We start from the raw sequence: 24,534 nt of genomic DNA, 5'->3' as shown, positions 1-24,534 counted from the left end.
GTTCTTGCCTCTGATAATTTAATGTATGGATCTTCCGTCGAATTATCATATATACTTTCTCTACAATTCGCTGTTAAAATGCTAGTTGCTTTCTTTGGTGTTCGCAATCTTTTTTTTTTTTTTTTGTCAACAATTATAATAGATTAGCTCAAATAAGCTAATGTTGGAGAAAATTGTTTACATAGGTGATAAGATGTTTCTTGGTTCGAACAGTTCGAGCCAATTTATCCGTTTTCACATTCGCATTTTAAGAAACTAAAGATAATGAGAATACGTCGAACTCTTCCTTTTTTTTTTTTTTTTGGTGTGAAAGAGGGAGACTTGTCTCCCATTTATTAGAAAAAAAGAAAAACTACAAACGGACTCGCCTTGGGCGCGCAGACCCAATAACGTCGTCACTTAATATCGGTTCAACAAAGACCGGAACAACATCAAAAGAATGAAAACCAACGTCGAACTCTTCCTTGTTGAACCAAATACATATTACAAAGTTAATTTAGAAATCAGAATATATATATATATTATATATATTTTTTAACAATTTAACAAGTTCGAAAATAGAAAAACGAGAGTAATTCATTGTTTACAAGAAAAGAAATTGCTACTTCTTTGGAAATTGGAAACATGAGACAGACACAAGACCATAAAAATTGATAGAGATCGTGAATCCAACCAACAAGACCTTTCTCTGACTCTCTCTTCTTCCTTCTTCTCCTCCAATTTAGGGTTCCTTCAAATTCTTCTTCTAATCTTCTCCGATTCTCTTGATTTCGTTTCAAATTGGTTCATCTTTTTGAAGATGACGATCCCTAATTCCGATTTCATGATTGAAAACGGAGTCTGTGATTTTCCGACTACTCCTGCCGAAGAGAAACGTATTGTATCGGAGCTGATTACCGAATCGGAAGATAATTTGAAAGAAGGAAACTTGTATTTTGTCATCTCTAAAAGGTTCTTGTTTCTTTGGATTAGCTGATGATGATGATGATCCAAGTAGTGTTATGCATGAATCTTGATCTATTGTTTGATTTAGGTGAGGAATTAAAATATGAGTGTTGGTCTGAGTCGTAGTTAATGGTTGTGTGAGTGCAGGTGGTATGCAAGCTGGCAGAAATATGTTGAGCAATCGACAAATGAATGTCTAAGTGGGGAGTCCTCGAGGCCTGGAGCGATTGATAACCATGATATTATCGAAAGTGAAAGCGACGCGAATGATCCACAGCTTCGTAGATTGTTGGTGGAAGGGGTTGACTACGTTTTAGTTCCTCAAGAAGTTTGGAAAAGACTTGTTGAATGGTGAGTGTTTCGTCTATTATGCCATCATTTGATTGAATTGTGTTTAGTTTTATACACCTGCTCTTCCAGTGCAACTGTTAGTTAAATATGCTTTCAATGGCATAACCTGGTCTTATATCTCTTTCAGGTATAGCGGAGGTCCTCCGATAGAAAGAAAGTTGATCTGTCAAGGCTTTTATAGTAGGAGTTATAGTGTAGAGGTTTACCCACTCTGCCTTATGTTGACAGACGGACGAGATGAGAGTAGAACTACAATACGGTTGGGAAAACAAGTATGCCCCATCATACTACTCAGGCCCTTAGTTTTGCTTCGACCTAGTTGTTGTGCTTATGCATAGCGAGAGACTCTTTGTGTATTTACTATTAGGCCCCACTTTGGTCCCTTTCTTATATGGGTTGTTCGTGTTTCAGACCTCTATAAGGGAACTTTGTGAGAAGGTTTGCACTATGACAGGGGTAGCGCAAGAAAAGGTGTGTTTCATTTCTATGTCTAGATTTTTTTTTCTGATGAAATACGCATTGTTTTATATGGAGATGTGTTCTTTAATTCACACTGATATGTATAAGCAGGCTCACATATGGGATTATTTCCATAAGAGGAAAAACGGACTCTTGGATCCTTCATCTAACAAGAGCCTGGAAGAGTCTAGCCTTCAGATGGACCAAGATGTAAGTATCTAGAGATCTGTGATACTTATATTGACAAATCTTGAGGAATCACCTTTGTCACTTGCACTTCAATTGTCACAGCTTGACTTTGGGTCATTGTCTTGAATCTTTGTTGACAAATATATTGTTGAGAGGATCTTGTTGGATAATGCATGCCTCTTGAGTTCTTTTATTGAGACAAACCGAATCGCATTTAACTCACTTAATATCAATGTTCGTTTTTCTGTTCGACATTGACTGGTGCATCCCATGCAGATTCTTCTTGAAGTTGATGGGTCGTCTTCCTCTCAATATGCTATTAGCTCGGCAGGAAATGAGTTAGCTCTGGTACCTCTGGAACCGTCAAGGTCGCGTGTTACAATTGCTGGGGGGCCTACCCTATCAAATGGTCATTCCACTTCGTCCAAGTTTAGTCTCTTTCCGAGAATAACTTCTGAAGACGACGGCTGCAATTCTTTGAGTATTCTTGGAAAAGGAGAAAAGGGAGGATTAGCAGGATTGAGTAATTTGGGAAATACCTGCTTTATGAATAGCGCTCTTCAGTGTTTGGCCCACACACCTCCAATTGTTGACTACTTCTTGCAAGATTACAGTGATGACATAAATAGAGATAATCCTTTGGGAATGTGTGTAAGTGCTTGATACTTTTCTATTTCCTCAGTTGATGGTACTCACATGCGTTCTGAATATTATTCTAATACTTTAATTTCCAGGGTGAGCTTGCTATCGCATTTGGTGATTTGTTGAAGAAATTATGGTCATCAAGGAACGCAGTTGCACCACGCTCTTTTAAGACAAAATTGGCTAGATTTGCTCCACAGTTTAGTGGTTACAATCAGCATGATTCTCAAGTTAGTCATTTCCTCTAATATGTATGATGGTGCATAATTGAGCAGATTCTTTGTTCCTGGCATTGTTGTTGTTCTATGCTATCCTCTTTGACAGGAAAACAATATTTCATTTTTGTTTGTGTATGATGTATTAAATTGTTGTCTCAGGAACTGCTTGCTTTCTTATTGGATGGGCTGCATGAAGATTTGAATAAGGTCAAACGAAAACCTTACATTGAACTTAAAGATTCTGACAGTCGTCCGGATGATGAAGTTGCTGAAGAGCTTTGGAATTATCATAAGGCCCGAAATGATTCTGTAATAGTTAACGTCTGTCAAGTAAGTATCTGTTACGGTTTCCTAATCGCTTCTTCCATTGAATGTTCATCTGGTTCTACTGTTCTAGTTTTTCATACAAGTACTACAAGTTTCTGTATTTTATTTTCCCGACCATTTCTTATAGGTATTCGATTTCTTTCAGGGCCAATACAAGTCAACTCTGGTTTGTCCAGTTTGCGGAAAAATATCAATCACTTTTGATCCCTTCATGTACTTGTCTGTACCTTTGCCATCAACACTTACGCGATCCATGACAGTTACGGTGTTTTATTGTGATGGAAGTCGTCTTCCGATGCCATATACGGTAACAGTGCCTAAACATGGATCTATTAGAGATCTCATTACCGCATTAGGTACTGCTTGCTGTCTAGCCGATGATGAGAGCCTATTACTTGCAGAGGTATGATTTTTGGCATGTACCTTTCTTGTATTAATATTTTTCCTTCATCCTTTTTTTTGGGCTGAAATCCCTGACGATTGTGTGTAATTGTCCTCTCAGGTATATGATCACAAGATCTTTAGATATTTTGAGAATCCCCTGGATTCACTGAGCGCGATAAAAGATGATGAGCATATTGTGGCGTATCGGTTAAATCAGATGCCGAAAGGATCAGGAAATGCAAAACTCGAGATTCTTCATGGAGGGCTGGAAAGGTAAGCATGCTTGGTTTTATTGATTACTTAAGAACTCTTCTTTTTTCCTTTTGTTAAGCTTTATGGATCATAATTATTGGGTTCCACAGGGATGTTCTGGAGAGTGTTAGAGGCAGAGACGTGAAGCTTTTTGGAACTCCTTTAGTGACTTATGTCAACACAGACCCACTAAGTGGAACTGACATTGATGCAGTTATCTCTGGATTTCTGTCACCTCTGCACAGGGTCCATGCCTCGTCTAAGATTCATAACGGAAGTGACAATGGCCACCTTGCTGATGCTACTACTGACGAAACATCCGCAAGTTTATCATCCCCAGATACCGAGATAGACGATGCATCTGATGGACAGTTATCCTTCAGGATATTCTTGACAGATGAACGTGGTTTGAACTATAAACCACTTCAGTCTGAATCTTCTGTGAGCCCGGGTACCATTACAAAAGTTTTAGTCGAGTGGAATGAGGGTGAGCATGAAACATATGATTCCAGCTACTTGAATGATCTTCCGGAGGTTCATAAAACAAGTTTCTCTGCAAAGAAGACAAGACAAGAAGCGATATCCCTGTTTTCGTGTTTGGAGGCCTTTTTAGCAGAAGAACCTCTGGGACCAGATGATATGTGGTATAGCTCGTTGCCTGAACTTAAAGTCACACAAACTGATAGATTCATTTGAAGATTTAGCTTTGACCATCTTTCTCACCATTCTGAACCAGGTTTTGTCCGAGCTGCAAAGAACACAGACAAGCGAACAAAAAGCTAGACCTGTGGAAGTTGCCCGATATCCTTGTGTTCCATTTAAAACGGTTCACATATAGCAGATATCTCAAGAACAAGATTGATACGTTTGTGAATTTCCCAATTCAGGATCTAGACTTGAGCAAGTACGTGAAAAACAAGAATGGCCAGTCATATCTATATGAACTATATGCCATTAGTAATCATTACGGTGGACTTGGTGGTGGTCATTACACTGCGTACGCGAAGGTTGGTTACTTGACTATTTTTTTTTTTTTTTTTTACTTTGCATATGCACAAATGCATCATAATCTTAATCATGGTATAATAGACTAGACTTTCTATCCACCCGTACAGTTGTCCCATTCTGCTTGCTACTAGACAGTGCTTCTTATGAGTTTGTTATCTAATCTTATGTGTCACTGTTTCTGCAGTTGATTGATGACAACAAATGGTATCATTTCGATGATAGTCACGTTTCATCAGTAAATGAATCTGAAATCAAAAACTCAGCTGCATATGTACTGTTCTACCGAAGAGTGGGAAGTGAAACAGAGACACAAACAGCTGAGATGTCGAGGAGTGATATGGATTAGTCAAGCCTTAACTCTCATAATTGGCAAAACAAACACGAAGTTACTGTCTCTCACTTACTCTCATCTCAGGTGATGATGACACCTCTATTCTTTGTTGATTTAAATCGGGTGGTTCGGTTGAAGGGTTCTGCTTCAGGTTTTATGATGTTGTTATGGAATGTTGGATTTAGGTACGGAAAATTGTTTGATTAGTGAAATTTCTAGGTGAGGGGGTAATTTTTTGGGTAGTAAATCAAGTGATGAACAGATTTAGAAGTGTAGAGATAGAAGTCTTTGTTGTGATGTTATCAACACCAAGTATATGTTTGTTCTTCGGAAGTACTCATTGATTTTGAGATGAAGTCATGAAAAAAAAACTTTTGTAGCTTGTGAAGCTCATATATTGATACGGCTATGAGGAAATTTTGATGTCTGGATTAATGACTAGGAAAATGACTAATGCTCAATAAACATAGTCATATTGATAGTGAAGGTTACCACTTACCACTTACTATTACGCATATAACCACAAGAAACATTAGTATTTAAAATCGGAAAATTACACCAACTAGTAGACAGATCAAACATGACCACATGAAATCATAAACGACTAAGATAAGAACAACGTTTTCAGAAATCAGAACTGATCCAAAGAACCTGAGAGTAAATGACAAAGAGATGCTTATTATCAAGCCTCGTCCATTTCTTTTTTTTTTTTGTGTAAGAACAAAATATAGATAATACATCTGTATATTTTGTTATACATTTATGTTTCATTGTCAATCTACACATGATCTGATCGGTGCATCTGAATCTTATCTTGTTATATATTAATGTTTAAAGCAAGATCCGCAGGTTGTGGGTAATACATAAATGTGTGACAACCCATGTGGAGGGAGAGCAATAAGTTTCAAAGCTGATCGTTCAATGCTTTGGCAAAACAAAGTATTTCTCATATCACTCAGATACAATTTTCTCTCGGCAACACTATGGATTCAGAGTTAGAGCTCATATCACTCATTTATCAAGTAATAAGTCTTCCCAAGATTCTGGATTGGAAATGGGATTCAGTTACTGATTCAGAGGTCATATCACTCATTACTCAAATAATCTCTATGGTCAGCTCAATGGATTTGCATTTGCAGCAGAAGCTGGAGTCGGAGTTCATGTCACTCATTACTCAAGCAATCTCTGTCTTTGACTCTATGGATTTGGATCCCGAGGTGTCGCCGCTGTCGGAGCTCATATCACTTATTTCTCAAATAATCTCTACGGACTCGGATTCGGATAGGAAGCTGGAGTAGGACCTCGATAGATCTCTATGTGAAACATTATTTGGTGAGCCGGAGCCAGAACTCATGTCCCTCGTTTATCAAATCTTCTCCCTCGTCAGCTCTATCAATTCAAAGTTGGGGAGATTTATCTCCTTGTGTCCTCAATTACGTGTAAATTTGAAAAAAGGAAAATTTCATGTGAGTGAATACTTCCCGCCGAGGGGCAAGTGGCATTGTCTCCCTGGAAACTGGGTGAAATTCAAGTTTAAAGGAGAAGACGCTACTTATTTTGGCTGTAGAGGATGCAACGGCAAGAACCATGAAGAATATGAACAGGTTAGAGATGAGATCAAATACCATCTCCATCGAAAACATTCTCTCCAGCTTGTCTTTTTCAGTGAAGGCAAAGAGAGGAAATGCTATTGTTGTGAAGAAGATCTCCAAATGGTAATTTATTGTTGTTTGTCCTGCGATTTTGCTATGAATATGGCTTGTGCGAAGAAACCACCAGTCTTATCTATAGACCATCCGAAGTGGCATGAGCATATATACTCTTGCTTTGTTTCCAAGACACGCTTTCTTAACTTGCAACCTTTGCGCCTTGGCCGATTCAAACTCCCCTCTCTATATGTGTCCCCCTTGTGACTTTGTGGTCCATCTAAGATGTATCGACTTACCACGTGTCATAAGGATCTCACGGCATCACCATCGTATCTCTTTTACCTCTTCTTTTGACCAAGGAAGATTGTCTTGTGGTGTTTGTCAAAGAAACATCGACAATGATTACTGGGGCTATTCTTGCATCAAGGACGGTTGTTCGTATGCAGCACATTCAAAATGTGCTACACAAAGAAATGTGTGGGATGGTAAAGAACTTGAGGGAGAGCCAGAAGAAGAAATTGAAGAGATCGAGCCATTTGTCAAGATATGCGATGGAATCATACAGCATTTTAGTCATCAACATCATCATTTGAGACTTGATGATAACACAAATAGAGATTACGATGAGAACAAGGAGTGTCAAGCATGCATCAGGCCAATCTATTTTGGTAACTTCTACTCATGTATGCAATGTGATTTCATCCTCCACGAAGAATATGCAAATCTTTCTCGCCAAATATACCATCCTATACATCCACATATGCTCACTCTAGGATATGACAATATTGTGGACCATGAGGCTATGTGTGCAGCTTACCCTTCGTTGTGGACAGATGGTTTCTTCTACGAGTGTGGTAAAGAAGGATGTGATTTCAAGCTACCCGTGCAGTTCGCCACAATATCTGAGCCATTAGTACATGAAAGCCATATGCATCCTTTATTCCTAACATCCAAACCAGAAGAGGAGCCACGAAGATGTTCGGTTTGCAAAGAGAGCAGATATGCTAGGACAAATGAAATATTCAATTGCATTGAGTGTGACTTTGCTTTATGTTTTGTATGTGCTACTTTACCTCAAAAGGTGAGGTATAACCATGATAAGCATGTGCTCATTCTTTCTTATGGGGAAGAAACAAGTACCATGACGTATTGGTGCGAAATCTGCGAGGAAACAATAGATCCAACAAAGCAGTTTTATGTGTGTGATGAGTACTGTTGTCTCACCCTACACATTAAATGTCTGCTTGGGTGGGACTTATACATGAAGCCTGGTTCATCTTCGTTTTATTTAGAGAAAAAGGTAGACGTTCTGTCTAATAATCATCATATGACTCTACCTATTTGCTGCTATTGTGAGACGGTTGTCCATACAAAATATTTTTGGAGTGGTCTGGATCAATATATTGTTCGTCGTATTGTATTCTTACCTTCCTGATATTTTGATGGACATTGCTCTAGTTGTAAAAACTATTATTAACTTTGTATTTTGTTGTATTGATTAGTCAACCACTGAGATGTCCAATACTATTGTGAGAGATTTTCACTGAAAGTCTACTCAAAAAGGAAAAAATATTTCTTTGCATCAGTGTTACATGTTTCTTGAACATGTTTTTAGATATTGCCAGATATTCTTGTGTTCTACTTAAATCGGTTCACGTTGTATAGCAAATATCTCAAGAACAAGATTGATACGTTTGTGAATTTCCTACTTGTGAATTAAACACGATTTTGATAGTCGATAAAAACGAGGTACTTCTTAAAGAAACCAATCTTAGGAAACATTTCAGTTCATAGGAATGATGGATCAGTCCAATTAGTTGAAGACAAGAGGAAATAACATCAACGTACAACCCATCTCACAGGGGTTTACAAAGTTTGAAGTCTAACAATATCCAAAGCACAAGAGAAAGATTTGAGCAAAGACAATGACTGCCTGATTAGTAGTATGTCTTGCTTCCCTGCATGTTCAAGAACTCGACTCAGGATCGTCTCTGGACTTGAACGACTGAGAAAAGTGCATTTGTGAGTAGATTCAAAAAGGCAAGGCCAAAGCCATGTCCCAAAAGAAACTAGTCAAGCATACTGATCACCTATAGAAAGTGTAATGAGAAAAAAGATAGGTAAACCCGCAATCTTACCGAGGTATATAGGCGATTATACTCCTCCTCGCGCTTGAGAAACTCGTCGTACATTTTCCTCACATTAAAGCTAGCGCGTTTTCCTCTTCTGAAAGTCTGGAAACAAAGCAATTGGTCACCATCTGAATTTCGAATATCGAATTCAATGACCGTTACTTACTTATAAAAACATGGCCAAAAAATCCACCGCTAAAAGCCAACACATACCAAAAAGTTTTCTGCTTGCACCCACATTATTTGTATGCTCTCTGGATTTCATCACTGTAATAAGGGCATCGTATGCTTCACTCGCAAGTAGATTACTTATTTAAGCTAAGATAATCTGGGTTACTCAATATGCTTCATTTAAAGTTGTTTGACTAATTTTTCTTATTTGACTTGTAGGAAACTCACAAATCCAAGAAACGGAATTTTAGGTTAGAAAATCTATCCCAAATATCGTTTTCTTCTCGTTTCTCGGGTTTCTCGCATGCCCCGCATTTCGATTATCATCAAGCTATGGAAGACAAGAATGAGCGGATTGCGACTTTGGAGAAAGAAATGGAAGAACATAAAGCGGCAATAGAAGAACAAAAAGCAGAGAACATGAGGTGGGATGCGGAGTACAATAAAAAGGATGACCAGATGGAAATGTTCATGAATGAGATGCGCGCGAAGTTGCCGTGATTTTTATGATTTCCGTCTTTATTTTGAACAATTTGTTGTTTTGGGCTTTTGGCTTTAAAATGTTTTCACTTATAATTCTTTAAGTGTGCTACTTTACCTCCAAAGGTGAGGTATAAGCATGATAAGCATATACTCACCCTTTCTTATGGGAAGGAGACAAGTACCATGAAGTATTGGTGCGAAGTTTGCGAAGGAAAAATAAATCCCAAAGGACGATTTTATGTGTGTGATGAGAATTGTTGTGTCACCCTACACATTGAATGTCTACTTGGGCACGACTTATACATGAAGCCTGGTTCATCTTGGTTTCACATTGGGAGGTCTGAGGAAAAGGTACACGTTCTTCCCAACAATTTTCATCTAACTCGACCTATTTGCTCCTTTTGCGAGAAACGTTGTACACACAAATAGCTTGATGGACATTGCTGTAGTTGTGAGAAATATTCCTAAATTTGTATTATCTTGTATGATTAGTCAAACACCCATATGTCCAATATTATTATGAGATATTTCCATGGAAATTTTACTTTATTTTGCTTTACATGAGTGAATGAGTTCTGTTTTTTTTTTCCTTAAATTTTTTTGCTCAAAGTCTCAGGCCTCTTTGATACTTGGTTAAGTCTAACCCTTACCATCATTTCTCAAACCATTTCTGATATGGATCCTTTTTTTTGAAATCTGAAACCAAATTTCTTTGTATGTTCCTCAAGTGCTCAAAATGTTAACAATTTCTGTAAAAATAACTCTTAGTTTGGTGTTCTTTGAAGCTCTAACTGTTGGTGTATTTCTCGTTGTACGTATGATCGTTCCTACGGAGATCATTTCTTTTGAAACAGGATTGAGCACTCTGTCCTTTCAACGTTGATTCATCCGTGGTACAATAACAATGTTGTTGTGTTGCAGAAACTATCTTAAAAGCATGTACATTTATATACTGATTCCTTGGTGTACTAGTCTTTGGTTCCAAGTGTGGAAACTATACGAGCAAGGCAAAGAAACAAGTTATAATTTCAAGTTTTCTGTAACTTTGACTATTTTTGTAGAGGCAATACTTGGGGTCAACAAACCATAATTGCTACCTAAAGAGTTCACTTCTTTCATAGATGTTGCTGGTTTCCTCTATCGTGAACTAAACAGTGTCTTACACTAAAAACATATTACTTAAATAATTTTAGCCTATGTAAAATTTATTTTAGACTCAAAAACTAAATTCACATTCTTTCCGTCGACGCTAGCTAATTCCTAAAAACCATCTTCTTTTACATGTGAACAATAGATGAGAGTTATTATTGAAAATTATATTTGTCCATGAAGTCATAATTATACAATTTTGAAAATTTTTAGTAGACAATATAAAATTGTGAAAAACTTAGATTGATAATTTTTTCATGAAAAATATATTATTATGATGGATAAACTTGTATATGTAAATATTATCACCATGGAAAGATTCCTAGATCTCGTTCTCATTCTCAATAAATCTCCAACGAAAACAAGTTGTTTTCAGAAAATTTTTTGAACTAAGACATCATAATCATCTGATTTATCTTACTAAAGAGTTCACTTCTGTAATAGAGAAATCAGTCATCAATTCGGTATGTTATGGTTCGATGTTTAGTGTGCGAGTCTACAAATGGATCATAAAAAGCCCATTATCAATTCTAGAAGCCCAAAACCCAATAAGCTCTCGTTCACTATAACAAACATTCTTCACACGTCTCTGCGACTTATCTTCTTCTCTCCTTTTCTTCATTTTCAGAGAATTTCACGAATCCTCTCTGGTTCTCGCCGTCTACTTTCCGTTTTAAAATGAAGTTCCGGTTAAGAAAGTTTAGCTTGGAACAACAGAGACTTTTTCTTAAGAAACAACATGTAACTGCATACCAAGTAAAAGCTCTGAAATCAGCCAAAGAAACAATCTTTTTGACCAAAAAAGTAGCATTGAGAAGGAATCATACCTTAGGAAGGTTTACTTGTTAAGGTTATTAATCATGCATCTCATTTTCTCTGTTTGATGTGTTTTTATTACATAAAATGCAATAAACAAGACATTATTTGACTAAGCCAAACAGTGTTTGATATATATATTCTTTAGAATTATGTCTGTTATTAGCAACTGGGATTTAATTAAAAAACTAAGAACAATTCCAAGGTATGGAAACATTCTTGTCCTTAATACGTCTTTACGAGATTCTATATAAATGTTTAATCTCCTCCATTAGTATTACATATCTCTTTGACTTTGTGATTAGAATGAGGAATTATAGAACATCAATTGTTGTGGTACTTAGTTTGGTAATATTTCTCAATGTGGCACGAGCTGGTTCTGAGAGAAAGGTAGTTGAGAATCATTCAAGGTACTTCTTTTTATCAGACAACATAAAGTAAGACTAACATAATTGGTTGGTTTTTGTTTTTGATGATCAATAATAGGTTCATATAGTGTATTTGGGTGAGAAGCAACATGATGATCCCGAGTTTGTCACGGAATCTCATCATCGGATGTTGTGGTCGCTTCTTGGAAGGTATGTAAAGGGTAGTTTTCTCTTTTCAAAGTTTTATAATGTCTCAAAATGTTACTCAGATTTCTTGTCTTTTGTTCTATGTTAAACAGTAAAGAGGATGCCCATAATTCAATGGTTCACAGTTACCGACATGGCTTCTCAGGTTTTGCGGCTAAGCTTACCAAGTCCCAAGCCAAGAAGATAGCGGGTACTCATTCTTCTTCTCACATTTTCTTACATGAAATCTTTATTGTCTCAACAAGCTCATTTGATTTTTTTTTTTCATTGCTAATGCTCTTTGGCTACAGATTTACCTGATGTTGTTCATGTTATACCGGATAGTTTCTATAAGTTGGCAACAACTCGAACTTGGGATTACCTAGGCCTTTCTGCTGCCAATCCAAAGAGTCTTCTACATGAAACTAATATGGGTGAACAAAGTATCATCGGTGTTATAGACACGGGTATGAATCTTTATTTGTACATTTTATTCTCTACTTATTGTAGTATACTTCTTAAGTCTTGTGCTTCTTTTGATTCCTCTTCTTAGTGCCTCTATGATTAAAATGTTGTTTGTGGTGGTTGCAGGAGTATGGCCTGAATCTGAAGTATTTAACGACAATGGGTTTGGGCCTGTGCCAAGCCACTGGAAAGGAGGCTGTGAGATAGGAGAGAATTTCACTTCCTCTCTCTGCAATAAAAAGCTCATCGGAGCAAAGTATTTCATCAATGGTTTTCAAGCAGAGAACGAAAGCTTCAACTCCACAGACTCACTTGATTTCATTTCCCCTAGAGACTTTGATGGTCATGGCACGCATGTTTCCACCATTGCGGGCGGTTCATACGTGCCCAACATCAGCTACAAGGGCTTAGCTGGAGGGACTGTGAGAGGTGGGGCACCTCGTGCTCGTATAGCAATGTACAAGGCTTGTTGGTATCTGGATGATGAAGACATAACGACTTGTTCATCTGCTGACATCTTGAAAGCTATGGACGAGGCTATGCATGATGGTGTTGATGTTCTGTCAATCTCTCTAGGCTCCGAAGTTCCTCTGTCTGACGAAACTGATATACGCGATGGGATGACTACTGGAGCCTTCCATGCAGTCTTAAAGGGTATTACTGTTGTTTGTTCCGGTGGTAACTCTGGCCCAGACTCTCTTACCGTGACAAACACAGCTCCTTGGATGGTGACTGTGGCTGCAACTACTTTAGACCGGTCCTTTGCCACACCTCTTACACTTGGGAATAATAAAGTGATATTGGTAACAAAAGATATACGCTTTTTATTAATTGTTCTACTCAGTACTCAGATTACATCTATGTCTTATTGTGAGTCTCGTCACTATATTGCAGGGTCAAGCAATGTACACAGGCCCAGAACTTGGCTTCACTAGCTTGGTTTATCCTGAGAATCCAGGGAATAGCAACGAAAGTTTTTCTGGGTAATGTTATATTTCTTGTACTTTAGTGTTTATCAACTCTTGTGAAGAAGATCAATTCTCAGACATCACCATGGTTCCTGTAATGCAGTACTTGTGAGGAGCTTCTCTTCAATTCTAATCGTACAATGGAAGGGAAAGTTGTGTTGTGTTTCACAACATCACCTTATGGTGGTGCTGCATTAAGGGCTGCACGTTATGTGAAGAGAGCCGGTGGTCTCGGCGTAATCATCGCAAGACACCCAGGCTACGCTATCCAACCATGTCAAGATGATTTCCCATGTGTTGCTGTGGACTGGGTGCTTGGGACTGATATACTTCTCTACACACGGTCCAGTGGGTATGAAAATATTTCTTTTTTCTTTTTTGTATGAATGTAAAATTATATTCATCAAAAAAACCGTTTGTACAATGAATGCAACCGCTTGTATGAATGAAAATATATCTAAGACTAAATTTCACACTTGTTGTTTACAGATCGCCTATGGTGAAGATACAACCTTCTAAAACACTCATCGGACAACCAGTGGGTACAAAAGTGGCAACATTCTCATCAAGAGGGCCTAATTCGATCGCCCCTGCGATTCTCAAAGTACATAATCCTTGCTTGTTCATTTCTTTTCAGACCCATTAAATATCTTGTCTAAGGTTTTATCAATTATATGAATGCAGCCGGATATAGCAGCACCGGGAGTGAGCATATTGGCAGCTACAACCAACACCACTTTCAGCGACCGAGGGTTCATTATGCTGTCAGGAACATCAATGGCAGCTCCTGCAATTTCAGGAGTTGTTGCACTTCTCAAAGCTCTGCACCGTGATTGGTCTCCTGCTGCCATTAGATCAGCCATTGTCACTACAGGTTCTTATCTTCTCATCAGATGTAACTAGGAAATAACAAGAACATACTAATTTCTATAAGCGTCTTTACTCTGCAGCTTGGAGAACAGATCCATTTGGAGAGCAGATATTTGCTGAAGGGTCACCTCCGAAGCTAGCTGACCCGTTCGACTATGGTGGAGGCCTTGTGAATCCAGAGAAAGCTGCAAATCCAGGTCTTGTATATGACTTGGGACTTGAAGACTATATTCTCTACTTGTGCTCTGTTGGTTACAACGAGACATCAATCTCTCAGCTTGTCGGCAAAAGAACAGTCTGTTCAAATCCCAAACCATCTATTCTTGATTTCAACTTGCCTTCCATCACAATCCCAAACCTCAAAGATGAAGTGACTCTCACTAGAACCCTTACTAACGTTGGACTACTCAAATCGGTCTATAAAGTTGCGGTTGAGCCACCATTGGGTTTTAAAGTGACCGTGACACCGGAGACACTAGTGTTCAACACTAGGACCAAAAGGGTCTCTTTTAAAGTTAAAGTCTCAACCAAACACAAAATCAATACAGGTTTCTACTTTGGAAGCTTGACGTGGAGTGACTCTATGCACAATGTCACCATTCCTTTGTCTGTGAGAACGCAAATCCTGCAGAACTACTATGATGAAAATTAAACCTAAAAAATTACTAACCATTTGTGTGCTTGTACTTATACTGTAATACATGTATGTATTGAACTGTTTGACTCTTTGTAAAATTTAATTAAAGAAGGGAAAACTCCCAAAAATTGCCCTAGTTGCCTCAACATTCGCTAAGAAACTAATGATTTGACAAAGCTCAGAGATTGTCGCAGAGACTTTTTCTTAAATCAACTTTGACCAAACTTTTACTTTTTCTGATTTCTATAGAGCTAAAGAATCAGCATGGAGCTTACCAAGTAAAGCTCTAAACTTAGCTAAAGAATCTGCCTTTTCTTTGGTCAAAACTCATACTAATTCCAGCTTGCTTACACCTCAAGTTTAAATTTTTCCGACCGAAGTAGTCAAGTAGCAAAGCAAACTTGTCTGAGCATGAACACATGAGTTTATGGTATAGGAGTGTAAAACTAATCCTTTTGCAGCATATTACCAAGTAAATCTTTCGATTGCTATGTTTACAATTACTTATTGGTATATGTCATCAATCTATTGATCAGTGTGTTTGCTCCATTTGTAATAAACTAGAGTTTAGTTGACTAAGCAACACAGTTTGATATATTCTTTAGATTAATGTGTGTGGGTTTTACATTCTGACTATATATGATGATGAAACTAAAGAGATTCAAACAAGCAAAAGTCAGAACAATTCCAAGGATTAATGGAAACATTCTTGGTCAAACTCTTCTTGAGTAGACATCTATATAAATGCTTAATTAAGCTTCTTCGATATTAGACTCCAAATTATATTACATCTCTTTCTTTGTGGCTTGAGATTGAAAAATGAAAAACCCTTTTCTTCTTGGAATGAAGAATTGCAAAACCTCAGTTTTTGCGGTACTAAGTCTGGTAATAATTCTCAACGGGCTGAGCACTTTCGTGGTAGTGGTTCAGGCCGGTGCTGAGAGCAAGGTACTTTAAAATTATATAAGGCCATTCTTTTACGAGCAACATAAATAGCTAACAAAGTTGGTTCTGTTCTAATAGGTTCACATAGTTTATTTGGGTGAGAAGCAACATGACGATCCAGAGTTTGTCACGAAATCTCATCATCGGATGTTGTGGTCACTTCTTGGAAGGTATTTATGGGGTAGTTTTGTCTTTCTCAAGTATAATAATTTCTCAAAATGTTAGTCAGATTTCTTGCCTTTTGTTCCATGTTCAACAGTAAAGAAGATGCCCATAATTCAATGGTGCACAGTTACCGACATGGCTTCTCAGGTTTTGCAGCCAAGCTTACCAAGTCCCAAGCCAAGAAGCTAGCAGGTACATAGTTTTTAAATCTTATATTTTCTTGGCTTTTTAGGAAACATAGGGCAATTATTTTACATGACATCTTCATTTGTCTCAACAAACCCATGTGAAATCATTTTCATTGCTTATCCTCTTTGACAACAGATTTACCTGAAGTTGTTCATGTCACCCCGGATAGTTTCTACGAACTAGCAACAACTCGAACTTGGGATTACTTAGGCCTTTCTGTCGCCAATCCGAAAAATCTTCTAAATGACACTAATATGGGTGAAGAAGTTATCATTGGCGTTGTAGACAGCGGTATGAGTGTATTTTTGTGCAAATTTTTCTTCCTACAATGTTTTAAACTCTTGTTGCTTTTGTTTCCTTTAACTTAATTAGCATCTCAACTAATAAATCTATTTCTGAGGTTGCAGGAGTTTGGCCAGAATCGGAAGTCTTTAAGGACAATGGGATTGGCCCTGTGCCAAGTCACTGGAAAGGAGGCTGTGAATCAGGAGAAAATTTCACTTCCTTTCACTGCAACAAAAAGCTCATAGGAGCCAAATACTTCATCAACGGTTTTCTTGCGACGCACGAAAGCTTCAACTCCACGGAATCGCTTGACTTCATTTCCCCTAGAGACCATAGCGGACATGGCACGCACGTCGCTACCATAGCAGGTGGTTCTCCCTTGCACAACATAAGCTACAAGGGCTTAGCTGGAGGGACTGTGAGAGGCGGGGCACTACGTGCTCGTATAGCCATGTACAAAGCTTGTTGGTATCTAGATAATTTAGACATAACGACTTGTTCATCTGCTGACCTCTTGAAAGCTATGGATGAAGCTATGCATGATGGTGTTGATGTTTTGTCTTTGTCTATCGGCTCTCGTCTTCCTTACTTCTCAGAAACTGATGCTCGCGCCGTGATAGCTACAGGAGCATTCCATGCTGTTTTAAAGGGTATCACTGTTGTTTGTTCAGGAGGTAACTCTGGTCCAGCGGGTCAGACTGTCGGAAACACGGCTCCTTGGATATTGACAGTGGCTGCAACTACTTTAGACCGGTCTTTTCCCACACCTATCACACTTGGGAACAATAAAGTGATATTGGTAACAACAAGATATACACCATAATGTTTTCAAAACAAAATGTTTGATGATTTGTGTCTTATTGTGAGTTTGGTAATTGTATTACAGGGTCAAGCAATGTACACAGGTCCAGAACTTGGCTTCACTAGCTTGGTTTACCCAGAGAATCCAGGGAACAGCAACGAAAGTTTTTTTGGGTAAGATCAAATCTCTAGTTTCTCATTACCAAATCTTTTCTATATGGATGACATCATTTCTCTGACATCACATTCTCTGCAGTGACTGTGAGCTTCTATTCTTTAATTCCAATCGTACAATGGCCGGGAAAGTCGTGTTGTGCTTCACAACATCAAAACGTTACACCACTGTAGCAAGTGCTGTGTCTTATGTGAAGGAAGCTGGTGGTCTTGGCATAATTGTTGCAAGAAACCCCGGCGACAATCTCTCACCATGTGTAGATGATTTCCCTTGTGTTGCTGTTGACTACGAGCTCGGGACCGATATACTTTTCTACATACGTTCCACAGGGTAAATGAAAATATGAACTATGAGAAAAAAAATATAATCAACACACCACTCATTGTGGACTTGTAATTTGCAGATCACCTGTTGTGAAGATACAACCTTCTAAAACACTTTTTGGACAACCAGTAGGTACAAAGGTGGCAGATTTCTCATCAAGAGGACCTAATTCAATTGAGCCCGCCATCCTCAAAGTATATGAATATGTTCTGTTTTTCAGATATATTAGATTATTTTGCTTCAAGATGTTTATGATCATGTGAATGTTACAATGCAGCCGGATATAGCAGCACCAGGAGTGAGCATATTGGCGGCTACATCAACCAATAAAACTTTCAACGACCGAGGATTCATTATGGCGTCAGGAACATCAATGGCTGCTCCTGTAATTTCAGGAGTTGTTGCACTTCTTAAAGCTATGCATCGTGATTGGTCTCCTGCTGCTATTAGATCAGCCATAGTCACTACAGGTTCTTACCTTCTTCTTCCATTGCTGTAAAAAAAACAAGAACATATACTGATCTCGATAATTGTCTTTACTCTGTAGCTTGGAGAACTGATCCATTTGGAGAGCAGATATTTGCGGAAGGGTCACCTCGGAAGCTAGCTGACCCGTTCGACTATGGTGGAGGCCTTGTAAATCCAGAGAAAGCTGCAAAACCAGGTCTTGTATATGACTTGGGACTTGAAGACTATGCTCTCTACATGTGCTCTGTTGGTTACAACGAGACATCGATTTCTCAGCTTGTCGGTAAAGGAACGGTCTGTTCGAATCCTAAACCATCTGTTCTTGATTTTAACTTACCTTCCATCACAATCCCAAATCTCAAAGAAGAAGTCACTCTCACCAAAACCCTCACTAACGTTGGACCAGTTGAGTCGGTCTATAAAGTAGTGATCGAGCCACCGTTGGGAGTTGTAGTGACTGTGACGCCAGAGACGCTAGTTTTTAACTCTACAACCAAAAGGGTGTCTTTTAAAGTGAGAGTCTCGACCAAACACAAAATCAATACAGGTTACTTCTTTGGAAGCTTGACTTGGAGTGATTCTCTGCATAATGTCACCATTCCTCTCTCTGTGAGAACTCAACTCATGCAGAACTACTATGATGAAAACTGAACCTATAAAGACTTAACCTTTCGTGAAATTGTACTTATACTATATACTTGTATGTATCAAACTATTTAACATTATGTAACGTTGATGATTAATAATGATGAATAATCTACTTTTGTATTCTTATTGCCAAATTTCCTCCAATCCCTACTTTTCAGATTTTTTCATTAGGTATGTTATTGAAACTTTCTGTAGTTAACAAAGGGTGGTGGCCTAGTTAGTACAAGGGGGTTGTTATCTTGTGGGCCGGTTCAAACTCTCTTTCGGACAGAGACACATTCTTTAAATCCAAATGCACTAACAACGCATGCTCTGGTACCAAGGGAGATTATAAGCTAAAGGTCCAAAAGAAAAGAACATTCTACAGTTTCTATTTATATTCATGAAATATTCCTAGATTAGAAAACCCCTTTTTAACATCCCTAGTAGTGATTCTTGATCATCAAGGAATTAGTGGCCTAAACACCAGCAAGAAGTCATTTGCTCAGACGCACATCATCCGTGAATATCAGTCGATACACTAAAGTATTTTAACAAGATTCAATTTAGATAATAGTATTATTTATCAGTATGATGCTTTACATATTCGTCAACAAATCAATATAACACAACTTAGATAATATTATTATTCATTAGCATGATGCTTTACATATTTCTTCATCACAACAATATAGTAAAAAGTATTTGAGCAGTTCTCCTTAACAAATCTGGTTTTTAGCTTAAATCAGTTTTCGTCGTAGTACCGTTGCAAGATCTGTGTTCTTACAGATACTGGGATGGCTACATTGTGAAGATTATCAGTCCAAGTCAAGCTTCCAAAATAGTAACCAGTGTTTACTTTGTGTGTAGTCGAGACCCGAACAGTGAAAGATCGCTTTGTGGTTGTAGAGTCGAACACTAGTTCTGTTGGTGTAACAGCCACATTAACGCCAGTTGGAGGATCGATTACAACCTTGTATACTGAGTTAACGGGTCCAACGTTAGTGACTGTTCTTGTGAGAGTGACTTCGCCTCTGAGGTTTGGGATTGTGATGGAAGGCAAGTTGAGATCAAGAACAGAAGGTTTGGGATTAGGGCAGACTGTTGTTTTTCCGAGGACTCGAGAAATTGAAATGTCACTATAATCAACAGAGCACATGTACATAACGTAGTCATCTGTGGTCATGTCGTATATGAGACCTGGCTTTACAGCTTTCTCGGGATTTATGAGGCCTCCTCCGTAATCAAATGGATCAGCTAGCTTGCGGCTTGACCCGTCTGCGAAAATCGGCTCTCCAGATGGATCAGTTCTCCAAGCTTCAATGTTAAAATGTGTTACTTCGGATTATTTAAGTTATTCTGATAATAAAACTGTTATAACCAACACATTTGAAGATAACAAGAACCTGTTGTAACAATAGCCGATTTTATAGCAGAAGGAGACCAATCAGGATGTAATGATTTGAGGAGTACAACAACTCCTGACACAACAGGAGTAGCCATTGATGTCCCTGACATCATAGCAAATCCTCCATCATTTATAGAACTATTTGGAGAAATAGCTGCTAGTATGTTCACACCAGGTGCTGCTATATCCGGCTGCCATAACAGAGAAGCGGTTATAAAATCGAGAAGCGGTTACAAAACAGAGAATCTTTTTTTTTTTTTGAATAACCGCGAGTTTCCCAAAGGCTTCCTAGGCCCAAAGACTAATCTCACGAGGCTGGCAATTCCCCTATGTAAACCTGCCAGTGGCCGTGCCTCGAACCCTGGTGGCGGAACAGAGAATCTTTAGAAGTTAGAAATGTATGAAATGGTATGATCTACCTTAAGAATCGCTGGAGAGACTGAATTAGGTCCTCTTGATGAGAAAGTTGCAACCTTTGTCGACACGGATTGTCCAAAAAGTGTTTTTGAAGCCTGTATGTTTACAATGGGAGATCTAAAAACAAAAACAAAACCCAATATGTTCAGTTGAATGTGTTTGTTAAAGATATTGTGATCATTTTGAAAATATACCTTGTGGAGCGTATATAGTACAAAATGTCGGTCCCGAGCTCGAAGTCTACGGAAACATATGGAAAGTTACGAGTTGGAGTAAGCAAGTGGGTCGGATTTCTTGCAATGATTACCCCGAGACCACCCGCATTGCGTACTGTGGTTATAGCAGCATTTGATGGTCTAGATGCTGTGAAACACAACACAACTTTTCCTTGCATTGCACTGTTGGGATTAGAAGAGAGCTTCTCGCAGTCACTGCAAATTGAAGGATATATCATGTCACAAAGTCACAATATCGAGGGTTTAACGTCTTCAACAAGCAAATGATCAAAAGATGAAATATGATGTAATTCAATGTTACCCGGAAAACTCTGGGTAAGTAAGACCAACAAAACCGAGTTCTGGACCGGCAAAGATGGCTTGACCCTACATTAAGCAAAGAGGTTTAATTAGATCTTTAAAAAAAAACAGTTTGTCTTATAGTTTTATTGTCATGGATAATATGTATACCAGTATTGTTATATTGTTCCCAAGTGTTATGGCTGTAGGAAAGGAACGGTCTTGAGTGGTTGCAGCCACTGTCAAAACCCAAGGAGCTACATTCGAAATGGTCTGAGCCGTGGGACCAGCATTACCAGCTGCAGCTACAACAGGAATTCCCTTTGCGACCGCATGAAATGCTCCAACAGAGGTCAGCTCCCTCGAATCGGTTTCTGGATATAAAGGAACACTAGTTTGCAAGAGAGTGACAAAATATCAACACCATCATGGATTGCTTCATCCATTGCTTTTAAGACATCAGCTCCAGAACACCCTCTTTGAAGCCAGCATACCTTATAAACAGCTATATGAACACCGGGAGCACCACCTCTTGCAGTTCCTCGTCCGAGGCCTAAGTAGCTTACATTAGGTAGAAAAGAACCACCGATGGTCGAGGCAACATGCGTGCCATGACCGTTAATGTCTCTTGGGGAAAGGTAGTCTGGGTTCTCTGTTTTGTTCAAGACTCCAAATTCGGCATTGTTGGCATCAACAAAGTATTTTGCTCCTATCAGCTTTCTGTTGCAATGAATTGAGCCATTGAAGAGGTCTCCAGATTCGCAGCCGCCTTTCCAACGGCTTGGTATAGGTCCATAGCCTTTGTCATTAAACATTTCAGACTCTGGCCACACTCCTGTAATCATAATTTATGCTTTCTATTAGTAAACTTGTTTTGAAGAGAATCAAACATTTTTTCGATATGCACATACCTGTGTCGAGGACTCCAACGATTACTTGGTACCCCATCCTGGCCTTTTCTAGGAGACTATCTGAATTTCCTGGAGATATGCCTAAGTAATCCCAAGTTCTTGTTGTTGTCATTTCGTATAATGTATTTGGTATGACTTGCACTACTTCAGGCAGTTCTGTTCTCAAGAGAGGGCATTGATTTGTTCAGGAAAATAAATACTTCGTTTAAGTCAAGTCAAGAAACAGAGAAGATTTCAACTCTAAAAGTACCAGAAATTTGCTGAGCTTGGGACTCTGTTAGCTTGGCTGCAAAGCCTGAGAAGCCGTGTCGATAACTGTACACTATTGAATCAAGGACAGCCTTTTTGCTGTAACGTGAAAATCAAGAAAGTAAACTATCTACGATATTTCGATATATATATATATATATACGTCTTCCAAAAGTTCCTATGTAGAAGTACTAAATGATACCTTCCAAGAAGTGACGACAACATCTGATGGTGAGATTCAGTGACAGACTCAGGATTGTCATGTTCCTTCTCTCCCAAGTAAACTATATAAACCTATTTTGTCACAAAGCAAAAACAATAGTCAATGTTAGATATTGTTATATTTCATGATTAAGACAGATCTTTCATAAATACCAATTACCTTGCTCTCAGCGACGACGAAGCTGATCTGAACATTCAAAACTATAGACAGAAATAACGCAAAGAGAATTATGGTTTTGCTCATTTTTTTTCTCTAGAAAGAAATATGATTCGATGTTTAAGATTAGCAATGAAGCAAAAGGCTTTATATAAGGTATAACATTCGAGGACTCCTTCTCCGAAGAGGTATGGTGGTGTCATGTGGTTGCTTTGTTTTTGAGAGTCAAGGTTTCAATCTTGACATAGTTCAAATTAAAAATCTATAATTATTTCAAACATTGGATTTTCAATATTAAGCAGCTTTGAGTTGTTCTCTTAATAAGATTAGAACTGATCAAAATAAGAACACTAGAGTTGTATCTAAGTTAACTTAATTCAAACACTGAATTTAAAAATATTAAGCAACTTTGAATACTTCTCTACTGAAAATAAAACTGATTAGGTTAAGAACACTAGAATTATTTCTTTGGCTATACTACTACTTCAAAACATCGAGTTTTAAATATTTTTTATTTTATTTTTTAATTTTGGAATTGATATTCTGGCTAAATTTCTTCTATTAATATTTGTAAATATTAAGAAACTCTGAATAGTTCTCTACCAGAGATTAAAACTCGTGTTAAAAAGAGTAAAGAAGTATCTTGACGAAATGACTAGATTAGAATTGGTCAGATTATGAACACTAGACAAGATTAGACTAGGTTCTTGGCTAAATTACTTAAAATACTGAATTTTAAATATAAAGTAACTCCAAATATCTCTACCAAGATTAGACTAGTTTCCTGGCTATTTTAATACAAGTAATACTATTGAACGACTCCAATCTCGGAGATAACATATCTTGAACCAGTGCGCTCTCTCTTATTGAATGGATTGTAATTCATATCTCAGAACCATGTTCCTTTAGCTTCTTAGCTTTACTCATATTGCATTTTTGTTTGATACTAAACCTCTAATTTATTATACCTCCTCCAATGATGAATTATGGGTATAGGAAGAATGTCAAGAAATGTGGTACGGCGCAAATTATGGCAAAAAAAATAATTTTTGGAGAAACGAACATAGACGACCATTTGATTCAATAACATATACACACTTAAAATAATCTTCTATTTGGAAGAAAACTAAAAAAGGCGGTTCAAACCAAAGATTTGAAACACAAACATCGCAGCCAGATTATATATTACTTCTAGTTTGGTAGGCCAACTTGGTAGTAGATTGTTTTTTTTTTCCAGAGAATAGACAACTATTAAATGATTCGATGTAGACTTTTTATTGTATGATGATATAGTATTATTTACGAAATAGTTTGTCAATCTTCATATATCTATATCATATATAGTCGACTATTATACGTTTCGAAATAGTTGTAGTTTTTTTAAGTGTAAACAACTATTTATATATCATGAGATCGTATTGGTTGTCTATAATTTGGAACTAAGGAATATTATAAAAAAAAAGAGTACATTAGTTGTTTTTAAATATATGTTTTTATTGAGGAAATAGGGGAAGACAGTCCTAATGCTTTAAAAAAAAAAAAAAAAACTTCAGGTTCAATTTTGGCCGAACAGTAGGATACAACAAAAAAATGTTAGAACTTGGTCAATAACAGGTGCAAATTAAAGTTAACATCACACATATTTCAATCTTATATGTCTTGAAGTAAAAGAAGCC

General features: G+C 37.8%; 4 protein-coding genes and 1 long non-coding RNA gene across 8 annotated transcripts; 3 read left to right on the top strand and 2 right to left on the bottom strand.

Annotated features, from left to right (window-relative positions):
- The first annotated feature begins 591 nt into the window (after window positions 1–591).
- LOC9310704 (ubiquitin carboxyl-terminal hydrolase 9) lies at window positions 592–5,485 on the top strand. The gene is made up of 13 exons (XM_021021588.1): window positions 592–951; window positions 1,093–1,296; window positions 1,424–1,568; window positions 1,708–1,767; window positions 1,867–1,965; window positions 2,221–2,595; window positions 2,679–2,816; window positions 2,964–3,134; window positions 3,277–3,534; window positions 3,634–3,788; window positions 3,878–4,411; window positions 4,504–4,774; window positions 4,960–5,485. Exons 1-13 carry the CDS (start codon window positions 800–802, stop codon window positions 5,119–5,121), a joined length of 2,724 nt encoding a protein of 907 aa, XP_020877247.1. The 5' UTR covers window positions 592–799; the 3' UTR covers window positions 5,122–5,485.
- Window positions 5,486–5,597: 112 nt separating this feature from the next.
- On the top strand, window positions 5,598–10,044 carry LOC110227464. The gene is given in 3 exon segments (XM_021021593.1): window positions 5,598–6,923; window positions 6,925–7,836; window positions 9,665–10,044. Coding segments are annotated over 3 exon segments (2,052 nt in total). The 5' UTR covers window positions 5,598–6,089; the 3' UTR covers window positions 9,971–10,044.
- Window positions 8,488–9,238, bottom strand: LOC110227465. Its single transcript, XR_002331164.1, has 2 exons — window positions 8,894–9,238; window positions 8,488–8,760 (listed from the first exon to the last, which is right to left on the bottom strand). It is a non-coding gene; the product is annotated as an uncharacterized LOC110227465 (long non-coding RNA).
- Window positions 10,045–11,582: 1,538 nt separating the features above from the next.
- LOC9308592 (subtilisin-like protease SBT3.8) lies at window positions 11,583–19,127 on the top strand. Of its 4 annotated transcripts, none has more exons than XM_021021589.1 (10): window positions 11,583–11,896; window positions 11,993–12,084; window positions 12,174–12,271; window positions 12,372–12,527; window positions 12,652–13,328; window positions 13,420–13,508; window positions 13,597–13,845; window positions 13,983–14,097; window positions 18,162–18,354; window positions 18,432–19,127. In XM_021021589.1, exons 1-10 carry the CDS (start codon window positions 11,714–11,716, stop codon window positions 19,001–19,003), a joined length of 2,424 nt encoding a protein of 807 aa, XP_020877248.1. In that variant the 5' UTR covers window positions 11,583–11,713; the 3' UTR covers window positions 19,004–19,127. The 4 variants fall into 4 exon arrangements, with proteins under 4 accessions (XP_020877248.1, XP_020877249.1, XP_002874634.2 ...); XM_021021590.1 differs by lacking the exons at window positions 18,162–18,354; window positions 18,432–19,127 and adding exons at window positions 14,178–14,367; window positions 14,444–15,146 and having other exon boundaries at window positions 11,590–11,896; XM_002874588.2 differs by lacking the exons at window positions 11,583–11,896; window positions 11,993–12,084; window positions 12,174–12,271; ... (3 more) ...; window positions 13,597–13,845; window positions 13,983–14,097 and adding exons at window positions 15,712–15,948; window positions 16,024–16,115; window positions 16,205–16,302; ... (3 more) ...; window positions 17,642–17,890; window positions 17,964–18,078.
- Window positions 19,128–19,539: 412 nt separating this feature from the next.
- On the bottom strand, window positions 19,540–22,590 carry LOC9308591 (subtilisin-like protease SBT3.10). Its single transcript, XM_021021592.1, is given in 9 exon segments — window positions 19,540–20,296; window positions 20,386–20,578; window positions 20,807–20,921; window positions 20,999–21,235; window positions 21,342–21,406; window positions 21,491–21,720; window positions 21,723–22,154; window positions 22,231–22,386; window positions 22,481–22,590. Coding segments are annotated over 8 exon segments (1,956 nt in total). The 5' UTR covers window positions 22,343–22,386; window positions 22,481–22,590; the 3' UTR covers window positions 19,540–19,724.
- Window positions 22,591–24,534: the final 1,944 nt, after the last annotated feature.

The sequence above is a fragment of the Arabidopsis lyrata genome, assembly GCF_000004255.2.
Source record: "Arabidopsis lyrata subsp. lyrata unplaced genomic scaffold ARALYscaffold_6, whole genome shotgun sequence".
Classification (NCBI taxonomy): Eukaryota; Viridiplantae; Streptophyta; class Magnoliopsida; order Brassicales; family Brassicaceae; genus Arabidopsis; species Arabidopsis lyrata.
The sequence above is the reverse complement of the archived record's forward strand: the minus strand, read 5'-3'. Positions and strand labels throughout refer to the sequence as shown.

Bases quoted from the DNA above. Each gene is read 5' to 3' on its own strand.
- LOC9310704 (XM_021021588.1), top strand. From the start codon at position 800: ATGACGATCCCTAATTCCGATTTCATGATTGAAAACGGAGTCTGTGAT. The intron at 3,789-3,877 runs GTAAGCATGCTT...TGGGTTCCACAG, and splicing joins CTTCATGGAGGGCTGGAAAG to GGATGTTCTGGAGAGTGTTA. The intron at 4,412-4,503 runs GTATAGCTCGTT...ATTCTGAACCAG, and splicing joins CTGGGACCAGATGATATGTG to GTTTTGTCCGAGCTGCAAAG.
- LOC9308592 (XM_021021589.1), top strand. From the start codon at position 11,714: ATGGAAACATTCTTGTCCTTAATACGTCTTTACGAGATTCTATATAAA. The intron at 13,846-13,982 runs GTATGAAAATAT...TGTTGTTTACAG, and splicing joins CTCTACACACGGTCCAGTGG to ATCGCCTATGGTGAAGATAC. The intron at 18,355-18,431 runs GTTCTTACCTTC...TTTACTCTGTAG, and splicing joins ATCAGCCATAGTCACTACAG to CTTGGAGAACTGATCCATTT.